A 13,012-nucleotide genomic window follows, 5' to 3' on the forward strand; every position below is an offset into this window, starting at 1 on the left:
ATCCCAGATTAGGCCCCTCACCATCGAAACGGTAAAACCGTAGTCAAAACAACTACAACAGCAGCTGCAATCGCCATGGCCGATCTCAGGATGATCATAGCTAAAAGAGTGACCCCGGCCCAGAGCTACACCAGACGAGACCTCAGAAACAACTTCCATAAGAATATGAATAATATGCTCACTATGAGGTACAAACATTCATCAAGTTCATATACCTATGTAAATGCGTAGTATGAAAAGCAATATTCTATATATATAATAACACTTCACAGTCTATCTATCAAATGTTGATAAGGTGATTTATTCTCTCTACCTTCTTATCTTCACTTAAAAACTTTCATAAAATTGATGTTCAATTTGTGTATCGCTGAATCACTGAATCACATGTATGTAATCTTGATGAACCCTATTATACAATACAATTTTTCAATAAATTAACCAGATCGGTTTTTTTTCTATTACTTTACATGAAGACATGTTTGTCATTATACATTTTTTTTTTTTTTTTAATTTTCCACGTCAGAAAATTCGACATCGAAAGCCTAAAGTGATAATTTTGTATTCCATAAAGAAAATTATCTTTTTTATGGAATTTCGTTATAAAAAATTAATATTATTAAATAAAAACATCAGTACAAGCAATAAAATTCTACGTACATGCATACATATAATTGATTAGAACACATTAGACTTACGAATGTGATCATCAAACGTGTACCTTGTTTACCTAAACGTTTACATTGCTCTTCTGTATTAACCTTCATTTGTACCCACACATTATATCTTCATCGTAAATACACATGCATTCATAATTCTTTGCGATGAACATCATAGCAATAATGTATTTAATCGCAATCATCAACTGCATTTTATAATTTGCTCATTAACGTGTCTTTGTCGTCGACTCGCGGTTCATTGATTGCTCAAGTGCAATTGGTCAATCGTACGCCAAGTTGTATTTCGCCATTCGATTTAACCGGTTCAGCGATACGATGCATGTGTGTAGTCTATGTACACACACTGAGATGAAAAGTTCGGTGAACATCTGTGTAGATTCGAAGACGCCAGGCAATTCTAGACGCACCCATCGAAGCTGATAAACGAGGGCGACCTATTAAATTGCTAAAATTAACCCGTGCCTGAATTGCCATTATCGCAATTTATTATTCAAACGATCGGTCGCCAGTGTACGCTTCCACTAGACGTGACGTTTACCAATATATTTTCAAATATTTAATTTAGAAAAGAAGATTCAAATAAAATGTTTACAAACTAATAGTCAATATATTTAATTTACTTATGCGTCTCCATCTCAGTGGCACAAATATTCAAATAAAGTCGTTTCCAAATTAAGGTCTATTCATATTAACACAGCACGTACCGGCAACTGCACGTAACCAGCAAGTACGGAAAGTATTCTTTGGTACATTCTACATATGAATGCGCATGCGCCAATGGAATATATAAATGTGTCCATACCAAAGAATACTTTCCGTACTAGCTGATTACAATGCAGCTGCCAGTACGGGATGTGCTAATATGAATAGGCCGTAAATCCTAAATATATTTAATACACCTATTGTAGACGGGAATATATAATGAACTTTATTTTTGATACTAATTCGCCTACTTTACACTTAAAACTATATACTATTCACTTGATACACCTTAACTTTATTTCAAATACTGATCAATTAAATATCTTGCATTTAAATTTAGAACATTTTGTATCATCAATTTTGAATTGAATAGTTTTCAGTCGAAATTTGGGTGTTTGAGATATTTTTGAACAAAGGTGATATAATTGTATTTAAAACAGTTGTCAAGTGTTATTGGAAATATAACGTTGCCGATTACAAATCAATGGTTTTAAATTTTATTAAAATAATAAAATCCGCTTAATGAATTCGGTTGTGGTTTTTTTAGAAACTAGACATTTTTTCTTAAGTTTTTGGCGGATGCATCTCCTCCCCCCTGGGTACGCTATTGCTCTACCCCACTATATTATTACAACTTTAAAGTTTTTCAATTTGGTGACACTGCCACCTAAATTCGATTTAACGTTCACGGAGTCTAGAAAGACGGGTTTCAAACTTAGTTTTACGATGATTTTTTATGTTTAACAAGTGTTGTGCCCGTGGATTTCAACGGGTGGTTTACAAAAGGAATTGATACACGAATGAAAGTAATTTGAGATTATTTATACGTTATTTCTGACGATTCATTACGTTTAATAACCACACCTACACAAATATCTATATTTCTTTCGGTATTATAATCCTATTTATAAACAGATTATCAAACATTATTCTTGGACTAAAATAAATAAAATTAAAGTAAATAGCAATTATTTTTGGCAACTGAAGTCTTTTTTTACCAAGAGAAATTGCTTACCGCCGCTGGTATATATATTTTTGACGTCACTTCTTCGGGACATCGCATCCCTTGAATTGACGAATTGGCTCCCCACTTCAATTTAGAGAGCATTCACGAGTCATTAAAAAAAATTACAATCAGATTTTCAACTGAATATCTTTCGATTTCTTAAATCGATAAGTATTGAATAGACTATCTTCCCACCTTCAGATATAATATATTGAAATATGTATTGACTCATAGTAAATCGATTTCTCTTCATACATTTCTACACTATTTATCTTATGTTTACCCAAATTGCAATTACGAAAAGGTACCTATCGCTGGAATTGTTTCAAAAATCGATGAATAATCGCCATTGTAAGCGATAATAAGTACACATTTCGATACGATAAGCTCGACTGGTTACATCGCTCGATCAGCCACAATATTCCTCGACAGTGCGGCAGTTTTTTCGCACCAAGACGCATGGATAGATCAATCCTTGGCGGTTTCGCATCGACGCATCTGTAACCAGATCTGGCGCCTGGCTAATAAATAGTCCACCATGCATTGACGGTGTACAGCAGCCCAGTGGATCGGCAACAACTGCTGAAATCGGTCATTTATTAACGTCAATAGAACGACGAATTGCGCGCCTCGAGTGATCAATTTGACTTGTTTACCTACCATTCCGTCGTCGACTACTGTATCGTCAGCCACGGGAAGAAATTTCTCTGTAGTCACCCGCCATTTTTGACTATGTGACACATAGTCTCGGAAGCCGCCAGCTTCAGTTTTTCACCTACTTCTGGATCACATGGATCGCCATCCCGCAGCGTTCCCGTTCAAAAGGCGAGGATCCACACCCAGTCTCATCCAGTATGCTACTATCAACGCTCAACTTCAAAAAGAGCGCTCTTCGCCTTCTTTGGATATAATCAACAATGCCAATTCTGAAGAAGAGCCGAACTATTCAGATGAAGCACTCGACACTGACCAAAGAAGCATGTCACATCCTTCTCTCAATATTCTGCACGTGACCAACGTTCGCGGACGCGTCAACATCCTCAGTTTGCCGCCTTCGAGGGCTTCGCCGAAGCAGGGACTGTGCTCCAAAACTGGCAAGTCCCACAGAAGGTCCAAAAAAAAGGATGACAAATTGAAGTGCGCCGAACAACCGGTTTGTAATGTCATCAAAAGGTCGTCCAGCCACAGTGTACTAGCGACTGACGGATCTGTATCATCTCATATCAACGACAATCCAAACAATCGCCGCAACAGTTGGTGTCAGTAAGTGCATTAAATACGTTTTTACAAACAATCGAAATTTATTTACTATCGCTTCGTCTATAATCGTTATCAATCAATGCCCGCGTAACTTTCGTAATCGAGACCCAAATTTGTCGTGTCAATTTAAAATTATGATTACACAATCTAATAGGTGCACTTATTTATAACTTACCATAACGTACTGATACTGTTTCGAACAGGAAACATTGTATATCTTGCTAATTGGTAGCCGATGAAATGATGCTGTTATTGATATCCAAGGTTACTGAAACATGTGTGTTTATAAAACTACTTGTTTTCGTGCCATGTTAAGATACTTAACAACTGTAGGCAATCAATAAATAATTAACACCTACGCCATATATGTAATAAATCTTTACGAAACAAATAATATAAGTTAAACGGTCGATGTTTTACATATATTTTAAAAATCCAATAGAGAAAGTTTATTATTGTTTTCGTAGATAATAAGAATAAATCGAATATAATATATTGAGGTTACGTATATATATTACATTTCAATACTCAATTCGATTCAATCATGCCAAAATCCACTCGGCAAAAAGTAAACAATGACGGACAGGCGTTTTGATATACGCGAGTGACCCAATTTTTCTTTCGATTGCACGTAATGATTTTGTATTATGTAATAAAATATTCTAAAGCTATATTGATGTGTGAATATGTAAGAACATCTAAGATTTTTCTCATATGTCTTATTTTTAACGTACATATGTACGTTAAAAATAAGTGTGTAAAATAAATTTAACAGATACAATTCTTCATATAAAATTGATCGCTTTTTTTGATACTTCTTACATGTTTACTTTTGATTTTGTAATACGTAGTACCCGTTCAATCACTGTCAATAAATTAAACACGGAAAAAACGGCTTATTTCACAATCAACTCGTCAATTATCACCTGTGCGTATATACTTTGTACTACATATATCTTTACTAAATCTAATTTGTAATACAGGTATTGTGTGTGAGTATCGAATTTTCATCCCATCCTATTGAATTTTATTACGATGCTTAAGGCATGAGTGGGTGATAATTTTTCGAAATCGCGTGTAGTCATTGCCGAATTCGGACATCTCGCTTCTAATGTCGTCATTGGAATATTAAAATATAATATTCTCATTGTGCATCGACATAAACAACGACTCGTTGCAAGCGAAACGTTCGATTTTTATTATTATGTTCCGCTTGCACGAAACCGACGTTTGCTGTTTTCCATATTTACGTGGTAATCGCGCTTTTATAAACATGCAGTGTTGCTTTGGTTCTATTTCGATGTATCGTTGAAACGTCGAAGAGAGTCGAATATTGGGGCTTGTGGAACGTATCATTCTGACATATTTTGATTTTTTTATACACATTTTACGTTGATCTACTCGTGAACTGTCTTCTGCAACACCGTCTGGTGATTTTCTTTACGTTTTTTGACACTCGTAAATATCGCCCTATATTTAGTTTACATCCGTGTGGTTGGATTGGAAATAGAACGATATTTTGAATTATGTTTACTCTCCGCAATGTTTTTGAGTATTCATTTTTTTCTCTATATAATAGAAAGTTTGCTAGACTGCAAGGTGTGTGTGTTTGTATTGAAAAAATATGTGTGTCGTTTTAGATTTGCAAGACCATTCGTAAAAGCTGATTTGAACTGGCGATATTTTCAAAATGCGCTCATTTACATATGAAAACAATCCTTATTTGCATTTTCGCGAGGTGTTTGAAACGAGATTTTGCATTCGAAACACGTTCATGCCAAACTCGCAGGTAGCACATTCAAAACATGATTTGAAAATACTAGTGCTTTTTTACTTATTTGATTATTCGATTTACAAATAATTCATAAACTTAAACTTTCATATTACCACTTGAACAATTTTCGAACCACTCAATAAATTGACCTTGCGTCTTTACAAAATATTTACTTAGGCTTAAATTATGTACACAAAGTACCCAATTATGAACTAGTAATCTTGTTTTTAATTCAAGACAATAATAAACGACAACGTCTAATAACTAACTAGCATAAGTCCGAAACACATTTGAATCCGATTAAGGAGAGATACGTTTTCAAAACCCACACTACTGACCCGAGAGGGGTACTCCTACCTATGGCGATGACCTCACTTATTGATTTTATTAAATATGGGTATGTCGACGTGAGCAGAGCTTAAGTGTTGGAAATTTAGTATATAATGTGCTTTCACAATGGCGAAAGAAGATATTGGTTCATTAGTTGTGATTATTGATAAAATAGAAATATCTCGTGACCCGGTTTCTCATCTTTCCGTATGCTTAAACAGGAGTTTGTATATATGTATTAAATATCTTTAATATACAAGACATATTGTGATCATAGATTTTTAAGCTATCAACACACATTTAAAATATTACAAAGAAAAAAACGTTTAAAAATCCATATTAACTATTAAGTTAATGTTTATCTCTTAATATAAGTATTTCACTATGTAAAACATTTTCGTATGTGTATTTTCTATACATATATACAAACTCGACGACGAAATACACTGAAAAAGTTGGGAAAACGAGTCTTGGAATATTGTAAGTTGGTGTAGGAAGTAAGACGCTTTAATTCGAAATCTTAAATAATAACGTTTATTAAGTTAATTATTTGTAATGTTAAAGGAAAGTTTTCAAGGCAAACGGTATTTGCTTATTTTGCTACAATAGAAAAGCTAGTATTTATTCCGCGTACCCAGTACTGCCAGATTTTAAATAAAATTACAATTACAAAAATATTTTTCTAGAAGAAAATTGCTAACATTTATGAATTATAAAATTGCGCCGCAGATGAAATTTTTCCTCAAATTGAAAATAAATTCGATGTGAATTTTATTAATTTTTATACAATAATCCAATCATTCCCATGAAATATTATGAAAATTTATAAATATGAAAATAAACCAGCTTTTTCTAAATTTTTTCCGATTGATTTGGAAGCACGTGTTTAAAATCGACAATTTTTTTACATGGTTTTTTCTTGATACGACTTAAGTTTTTTTGGGAAATCTTAAATTGGCGTTTTTTGGCGTCTTTTCTCAATTTTAAATCGCCATACAATTGATCTTCATACGAAATAAAAACGAATGCTAATTTGAAAAACCGTACGTACACAGGATTGCCCTTGGTCGTGGAAAACCAAACACATTTTCCGACGCCGGGTGTTGCAAGATAATTGTGCAATTCTTCATACATCGAGCGGGCTTTCGGTGGATGGGAAGGGGGAGGTGGGAGGCGAATGGGTGGGTGGGGGGAGGGTCGGGGTCCGGCGTCGGCGCGCCAGTCTCCGAGCGATCATCTGGCGGTGTGAACGTGTTCGCTCCCTAAAACCACGTTCCGGTGCATTCACATTCACATTCACGTGCAAGTGCAACTGTGCACCAGCATCCCACCCGTCTGGATGCAGGGGTGCGTATTACCGGCGTGCGGGCCGTCATATCGATTGTCTGGGGGGCGCGCCCGTCCGCCACCTGCCCAGGAGATGCACGCCAAGCCGATGCCCGCTCACTACCACGCCATCATGAATAAGCAGGATCTACTCAGGGAAGTCGTCGTCAAATACATCGACTACTTCTACCCCCTGTGAGTAATCTTCCTACCCGATTTTGCCAGCCAAAGTCTACACAAAGTCGCCTTTCTCATCTCTACATACATATGCATGTACGCACGAAGGCCATTCGCGTCATTTCGATACAAATTTCCATTTGCGGTCTTTCGATATTGTACGCGATCGGTTTTGCTTTTCTGATGACGTCAAAACTGTGTGTTACTATTTCCGCAATTGGTGTAAAGTTATCCTTTTTATTTTATATATCGACGTGATTTTTCTATAAAGAGCTTTCGATCATGTGGCATTGAAACTTTACCGTCATTATTTCGATCAAATTTAAGTGTGATTTTTTTACAAGATTTATTGTTAAGGGCACTCTTTCCATTGTATAAAAACAATTTTTATTACTTATTATTATTCATTTACGGAAATTTATATTTGATTTTTTAATACACACATACGCCATAGGAGGAATACGTTGCGCCTGGAGCCATGGTTTTTTATTTTTTTTCAAAAATATAAATCCAATTTTCGTTATCTGTGTAGAAAATTTACATATGCTATATTGTGAACAAAAACGGCTTGTGGTTTGACAAAAATGTTAAGTCAAAAATATATTCAACATAATATACGTATATTTGATTTAATGTAAGTAAAGCATGATTAACTAAAAATAAATCGTTAATAATCGAAGGACTTTCCATTTTTTTTTCCACTTAAATATGGGGATTTACTGCATTAAATTTTGAGGATTTTGGCGTCTCTAATACGGGCGCCCGGGGCGCGAGTCTCCTCTCTTCGCACGGCTCTGTATACGTCAATGTATTTCGATTTGTATCGATATCTTCGCTTGAAAGTCACTCTTATAGTGAAAAAGCATAAAATAGAACGTATTCGATTTTATTTACTATCAAGACCCACTTTAAAATATGCACCTTTGGTTTTTTCCGAAATGTGTTCAAATGACAATTTATATTAAACAACTGTATGTATATTAGGTTCGAACGTTCATGAGGCCATGTTATCAAAATGTGCCAGGAAACCGCAGACGAACAATTTGATCTTTTATTTTTACACGATACTTAAAAAACGCGGAAGAGTGTCCCATTTTTTTTCTATATGTATATTTTTCAAACGATTTGGCCGTTTGTTGCTCAACGTATCAATATTGCTTCTGGCAAATTCATTTCCATTTTTGCACCGTCAATTCGTTATACAATTTTATTGTGAAAACGCATAGAATTGACTGACACGCACGACGTCGTCCGTCTTGTCTAGCAAATGTATTTAACTCAACATCACGTGCGATGAAAGATGTTGTTGTAATGTGTGCGATAAGGCTTTTATTTTTTTATGTAACATTTTCATTGTTTAGTTACGGTTTATCTTGTTTTCTTCACATGTTTGATACTGATACACATGAACTCGGACATCTTTATGGTGCGTCCACACTTCTCACGCGGAGCAACCTTGTGAAGACTATTGACTTTCATTTAACGCCTATACGGACATTGAATATGTTTTACTTGAAAACGAGGTGTTTTATCCGTATTGTTTTTCACTCTTCGACATCGACAGAATATGCGGGGTGAGGTGTGGGAGACACGCTCTGAGACTTTCACCAGGCGAGATATTGCTGCGTTTGTATTTCCAGCAAACATAGGGTTCTCCTTTGGTCGACAGTTCCGCTCCGAATCATCCGACCGGATCCGGTGCCGTGTGCTCTGGCTACTATGTGCCAATTTCACTCGCTTTTATGTTTTGTTCTTCTATTATCGCAAAAAAATCATTTTATACATGAACTCTGCCTATATATGCACTGCCTATTTAATTTTAAATTTAATTGTTATTGCTTGTTGATTGACAGTTGTTTAATTTTTTGTTTGCAGTGCGTCTGGAACGAGCGCGGTGGCTATCGACAATAAGATCGAGCAAGCTATGGTGAGTTATACATTCCATTTTCAATAATATAACTGCAAGTAAAACCAATTTGATATCAAGTACCACTCAAAACTTTGAGAACTATAGTATTTCCAACTTTTTTTTGGCCAATTTGAGAGTATTAAGGTCTAAACATTGGCAATTCATTGCTTATGGTTCAAAATTAAACAAAAATTATCTACATTAATTCTAAATTGAAAATGTTATTTACAAACGATTGACCTCATATAATTCAAAACTATTTTTGGTAATAGTTAGTGTGCACTTAATGGACAAATTATTTAAAATTAATGATAATTACTTCGGAATTCCCCTAAACTCGTTTTTGTGGGAAAATTTTTAATTTTGAAATGATACATGATTATTATATTATAGGTAGTATTAAAAAAAGGTTAAAAAAATATTTGTTACCTAAGCTAAGCCTATCAAATATATAATAGTTGCACTTATTTAGGTAAAATAGGTTAAAAATACAACCAAAATGGTTGTGAAATTTTCAGTCAAAGAAAAAAATTAAAATAACAATTTATTGAGAATTTCCATTTATATAGAAGGTTAAAGTTCGCACGTGGCTTAAAATTACATATAAAATGACTAAATACATACGATGACGTTATTTTACTTTGCGTTCTAAATCTGACTCATATTTACAAACACCGAAAATGGCGATATAATAATACGTCACCATTCTTATCTTTCACGCATAATCGCTTTAAAGTACACATACATGCATATTGTAAACCACGCATGTACATATATCCAAAATTATATTTTTTTCAATAGAGAATGAAAACTGTTTTATCATTATGTGCCGAGGACTGAGGTACTGCAGTATCCCCCAAAACATTCTCCGCGAGCTGCCACTGATTTTTTAGAAGTTTAAAGAAAAATATTGTTTTCGACTGACGTTCCAATATTGATAAGTTGAGTTTGAGTATTCTTAGCGAACAAAAATTTTTCAATAGTTTGGCGTTGGGTATGAAATACATACAAACATTGATCGACTACAAAAAGTAGACCACTCTAATATCCCTAGAGCCGTTAGTCGAAATACATGTGCGTTTAAAAAGAAATAGAAGGGATTACAATAAATTGTTTCTGATCAATATAATATAAATTTAAGTGCGGTGAATCATCATTCGAAACCTCGGCGCACATTATTATAGGTAATGTGTATAAAAAAGCGATTTGATGATGAGTGGTATGTTGTGTATGGGGTAGGGGGAGAATGGGGTGTTGGTTTTGCGGGCGGCCAGGGCGCGAGTGGCGCAGTACGATCGATAATCGCGAATGCCGCCCTCGGCAGACGGCTAACTTCAACACTGGCGAGCACGCCCCACGACGTATCGCCTTCGCAGTACATATTCTTCAAAATGGGCTTTTAATTGCATGGGAATTTTCACGCGACGTTTCGATCGATTTTAGGATTTAGCCGTGAACTAGTAAAGTTCGCCATCTTCAATGTCTAATATGTTGGTCTCCGTGACGAGCCGGAATGTTAAATTACAGAAAACGCAAATATCGGAAGGCAAAGATCGAAAAATCAAAAAAAAAAAAAAGGGTGCATGGTAAACGGTACATACTCACTTAATTTGCGCGTGCAGGATACAACAGGAACAAGAGGGACAGGCTTTTCCTCCCGTATTAATGTGCGCGCGCTGAAACGGGATCCTATTGTTAATTTCTATTGTTAACCTTTTTTTACTCTCTAGAGAGCAAAAAAAAAGGTTAACAATAGAAATTAACAAAAGAAACCTATGTATTTATTTCGAGCTGGCGCAGCCTACCACCGCTCACTGGTCATAAGTAGTCACCGGAGCCTGAAGGGGCCGTGTATTGTTCAAAGGTTGTAAATGCATTGTTAAAAGTTTGCCGAACAATGAATAGCACTGTAACTATCCTACCTCTAGTCATAAGCAGAGATAGGCGCATGAGGGTGCTTTTCCAGGAAAGAAGGCAAACTACCAAGCGAGAGAGCAAAAAAAAGTTTCACAATAGAAATGGACAATGGGGCACCCTCATGCGCCTATTTCTGGTCTATTTCTTTTATTAAGTAGTGAGCGGACCGGAAGCGTGCCGTTCATTGTTAATTGTTGGCCGTGCTTTGTTAAAGATTCGTCAAACCTTTTTTTTTGCACTCTAGCTTTGTAAAAAGACCCAAAACGCCCGATTCCTGGAAAAAGCACGTATCCTATCCGCCCTTTAGTCATAAGTAGGAATCGGATTTACAAATAGGTTTTACTATTGTTCACTTCGTCGAAAACATTTTTCTACAAGCTTTTTTTTGCTTTCTTCCTTTCATCTTTGTGGGAATGTGTATTGTTATTTGCCAATTCCCTAATCACCCTCTGTAGTCTAGTCATGAGTAGAGACCGGAATCTGAAGGGGCTGTTTATTGTTCAAAGATTGTAAATGCATTGTTAAAAGTTTGCCGAACCTTTTTTACAAAGGATTTACAACAATGGAACAATAGGCGGCGCGTTCCGGCCCCTTCAGATTCCGACCTCTAGTCATGAGAACGAAATTTCAGTTATTTTTTAATAAAGATAAATACCGGTAATCTATGCTTGTTTGTTTACATCTACATTTTTTCTCAAAAAAAAAAAATAATTGTAGACCGACGACACTCGTAATAAAGCTTTGAATCATACTAATATATCTATAATATACACATTTTATTGTAACATGACAGCTTAATAGGCAGTGACATAAATAAAAATAACTAAATTAGTCGTGCGACACAATTCAATTGACATGTCGCACTTAAAGTTAATTTAAATGTGTCATGTACTTTGATACACTGATTTCATTTTGCACTTTGCAATTCCTCTTAAAAAGATATTGAACTCAAATTACACGTACATATTTTCTGGAAAATATTAACGCCATGTTTGCCCAGCTGAGTTTTCCTCTAAGATTTTCCCTTATCACTGCTTTTACTTTTTCATCCCTTACATACAACATAACATACATCTTTTTTTCCACTTACCGATTTCTTACAATATTAAACAAATCAAACTATTAAACATTGAAATTAGATTCGTTCCGACATCCGATTATTCAAACAGCAACATAAATTTGACTGATTTGCTCGTTGTGAATTTGTACGTTACAAATGCTAATTGTCCAAATCGACAATGTCAAGTTTTCCGCAGTACCAAAACAACACATGCTTGCATACGTCATCAGTTGAACGAACTCTTGTAAGGTTACTTTGAAAAGATACACCTACCTATCTATCTAGCCCCTGAAATATTGTATTATAACCAATATACTTACATACATAATCTAGGATTTTAATTCGCCCGATGTTCAGCTATAGTGATTTTCTTGTTGGAAATGGGTCAAGGCTGTCAGACCCTTTCTACGCTGCGAATTTCCCGGTACTACGTCGCTACCCCAACCACTTACTAACCACCCCCGATCGCTTACTACGATGTTCTTGTATTTTTTCCTCCGGATCATGTTCATATCGGATTTCATCCCGTTCTGATGTGTAAAATGTCAGATGTCGGCACGCGTGGCCACCGTGCCGTGCTGTCCCGCACACTCGCATCGCTTCATGTTTATTTTTGCGTTAATTTGAAGATAACCTGCTGAAACCGGTTCGCTGTTCTCGTTCTCGTTCTCGCTAGCTCTTGTCAATCGACATTCACCGTTCTCGTGTCGAAAATCATAATCGATTATATCTTTTATTGACGCACGTCTCAATTGATCATTATCGGGTACTATTATTAGAATATTTATTTATTTATCGCATCGACCGTTGTAACTTTGCTTGTATTGTTTACGATCTTGCAATCTTGATTTGTTATTATTATGTATTATTAGTT

General features: G+C 35.5%; 1 protein-coding gene across 3 annotated transcripts in view; it reads left to right on the plus strand.

Moving 5' to 3' along the window:
- Positions 1-13,012, plus strand: part of LOC143912007 (uncharacterized) — a 92,686-nt gene that overhangs the window by 72,333 nt on the left and 7,341 nt on the right. For all 3 annotated transcript variants that reach the window (XM_077431126.1, XM_077431118.1, XM_077431142.1), the window contains one exon: positions 9,128-9,179. In XM_077431126.1, the coding sequence (XP_077287252.1) occupies positions 9,128-9,179 (52 nt within the window). The remainder of the gene's footprint in view (positions 1-9,127; positions 9,180-13,012) is intronic.

Source organism: Arctopsyche grandis, chromosome 1 (genome assembly GCF_051622035.1).
Source record: "Arctopsyche grandis isolate Sample6627 chromosome 1, ASM5162203v2, whole genome shotgun sequence".
In the NCBI taxonomy this organism is placed as follows: Eukaryota; Metazoa; Arthropoda; class Insecta; order Trichoptera; family Hydropsychidae; genus Arctopsyche; species Arctopsyche grandis.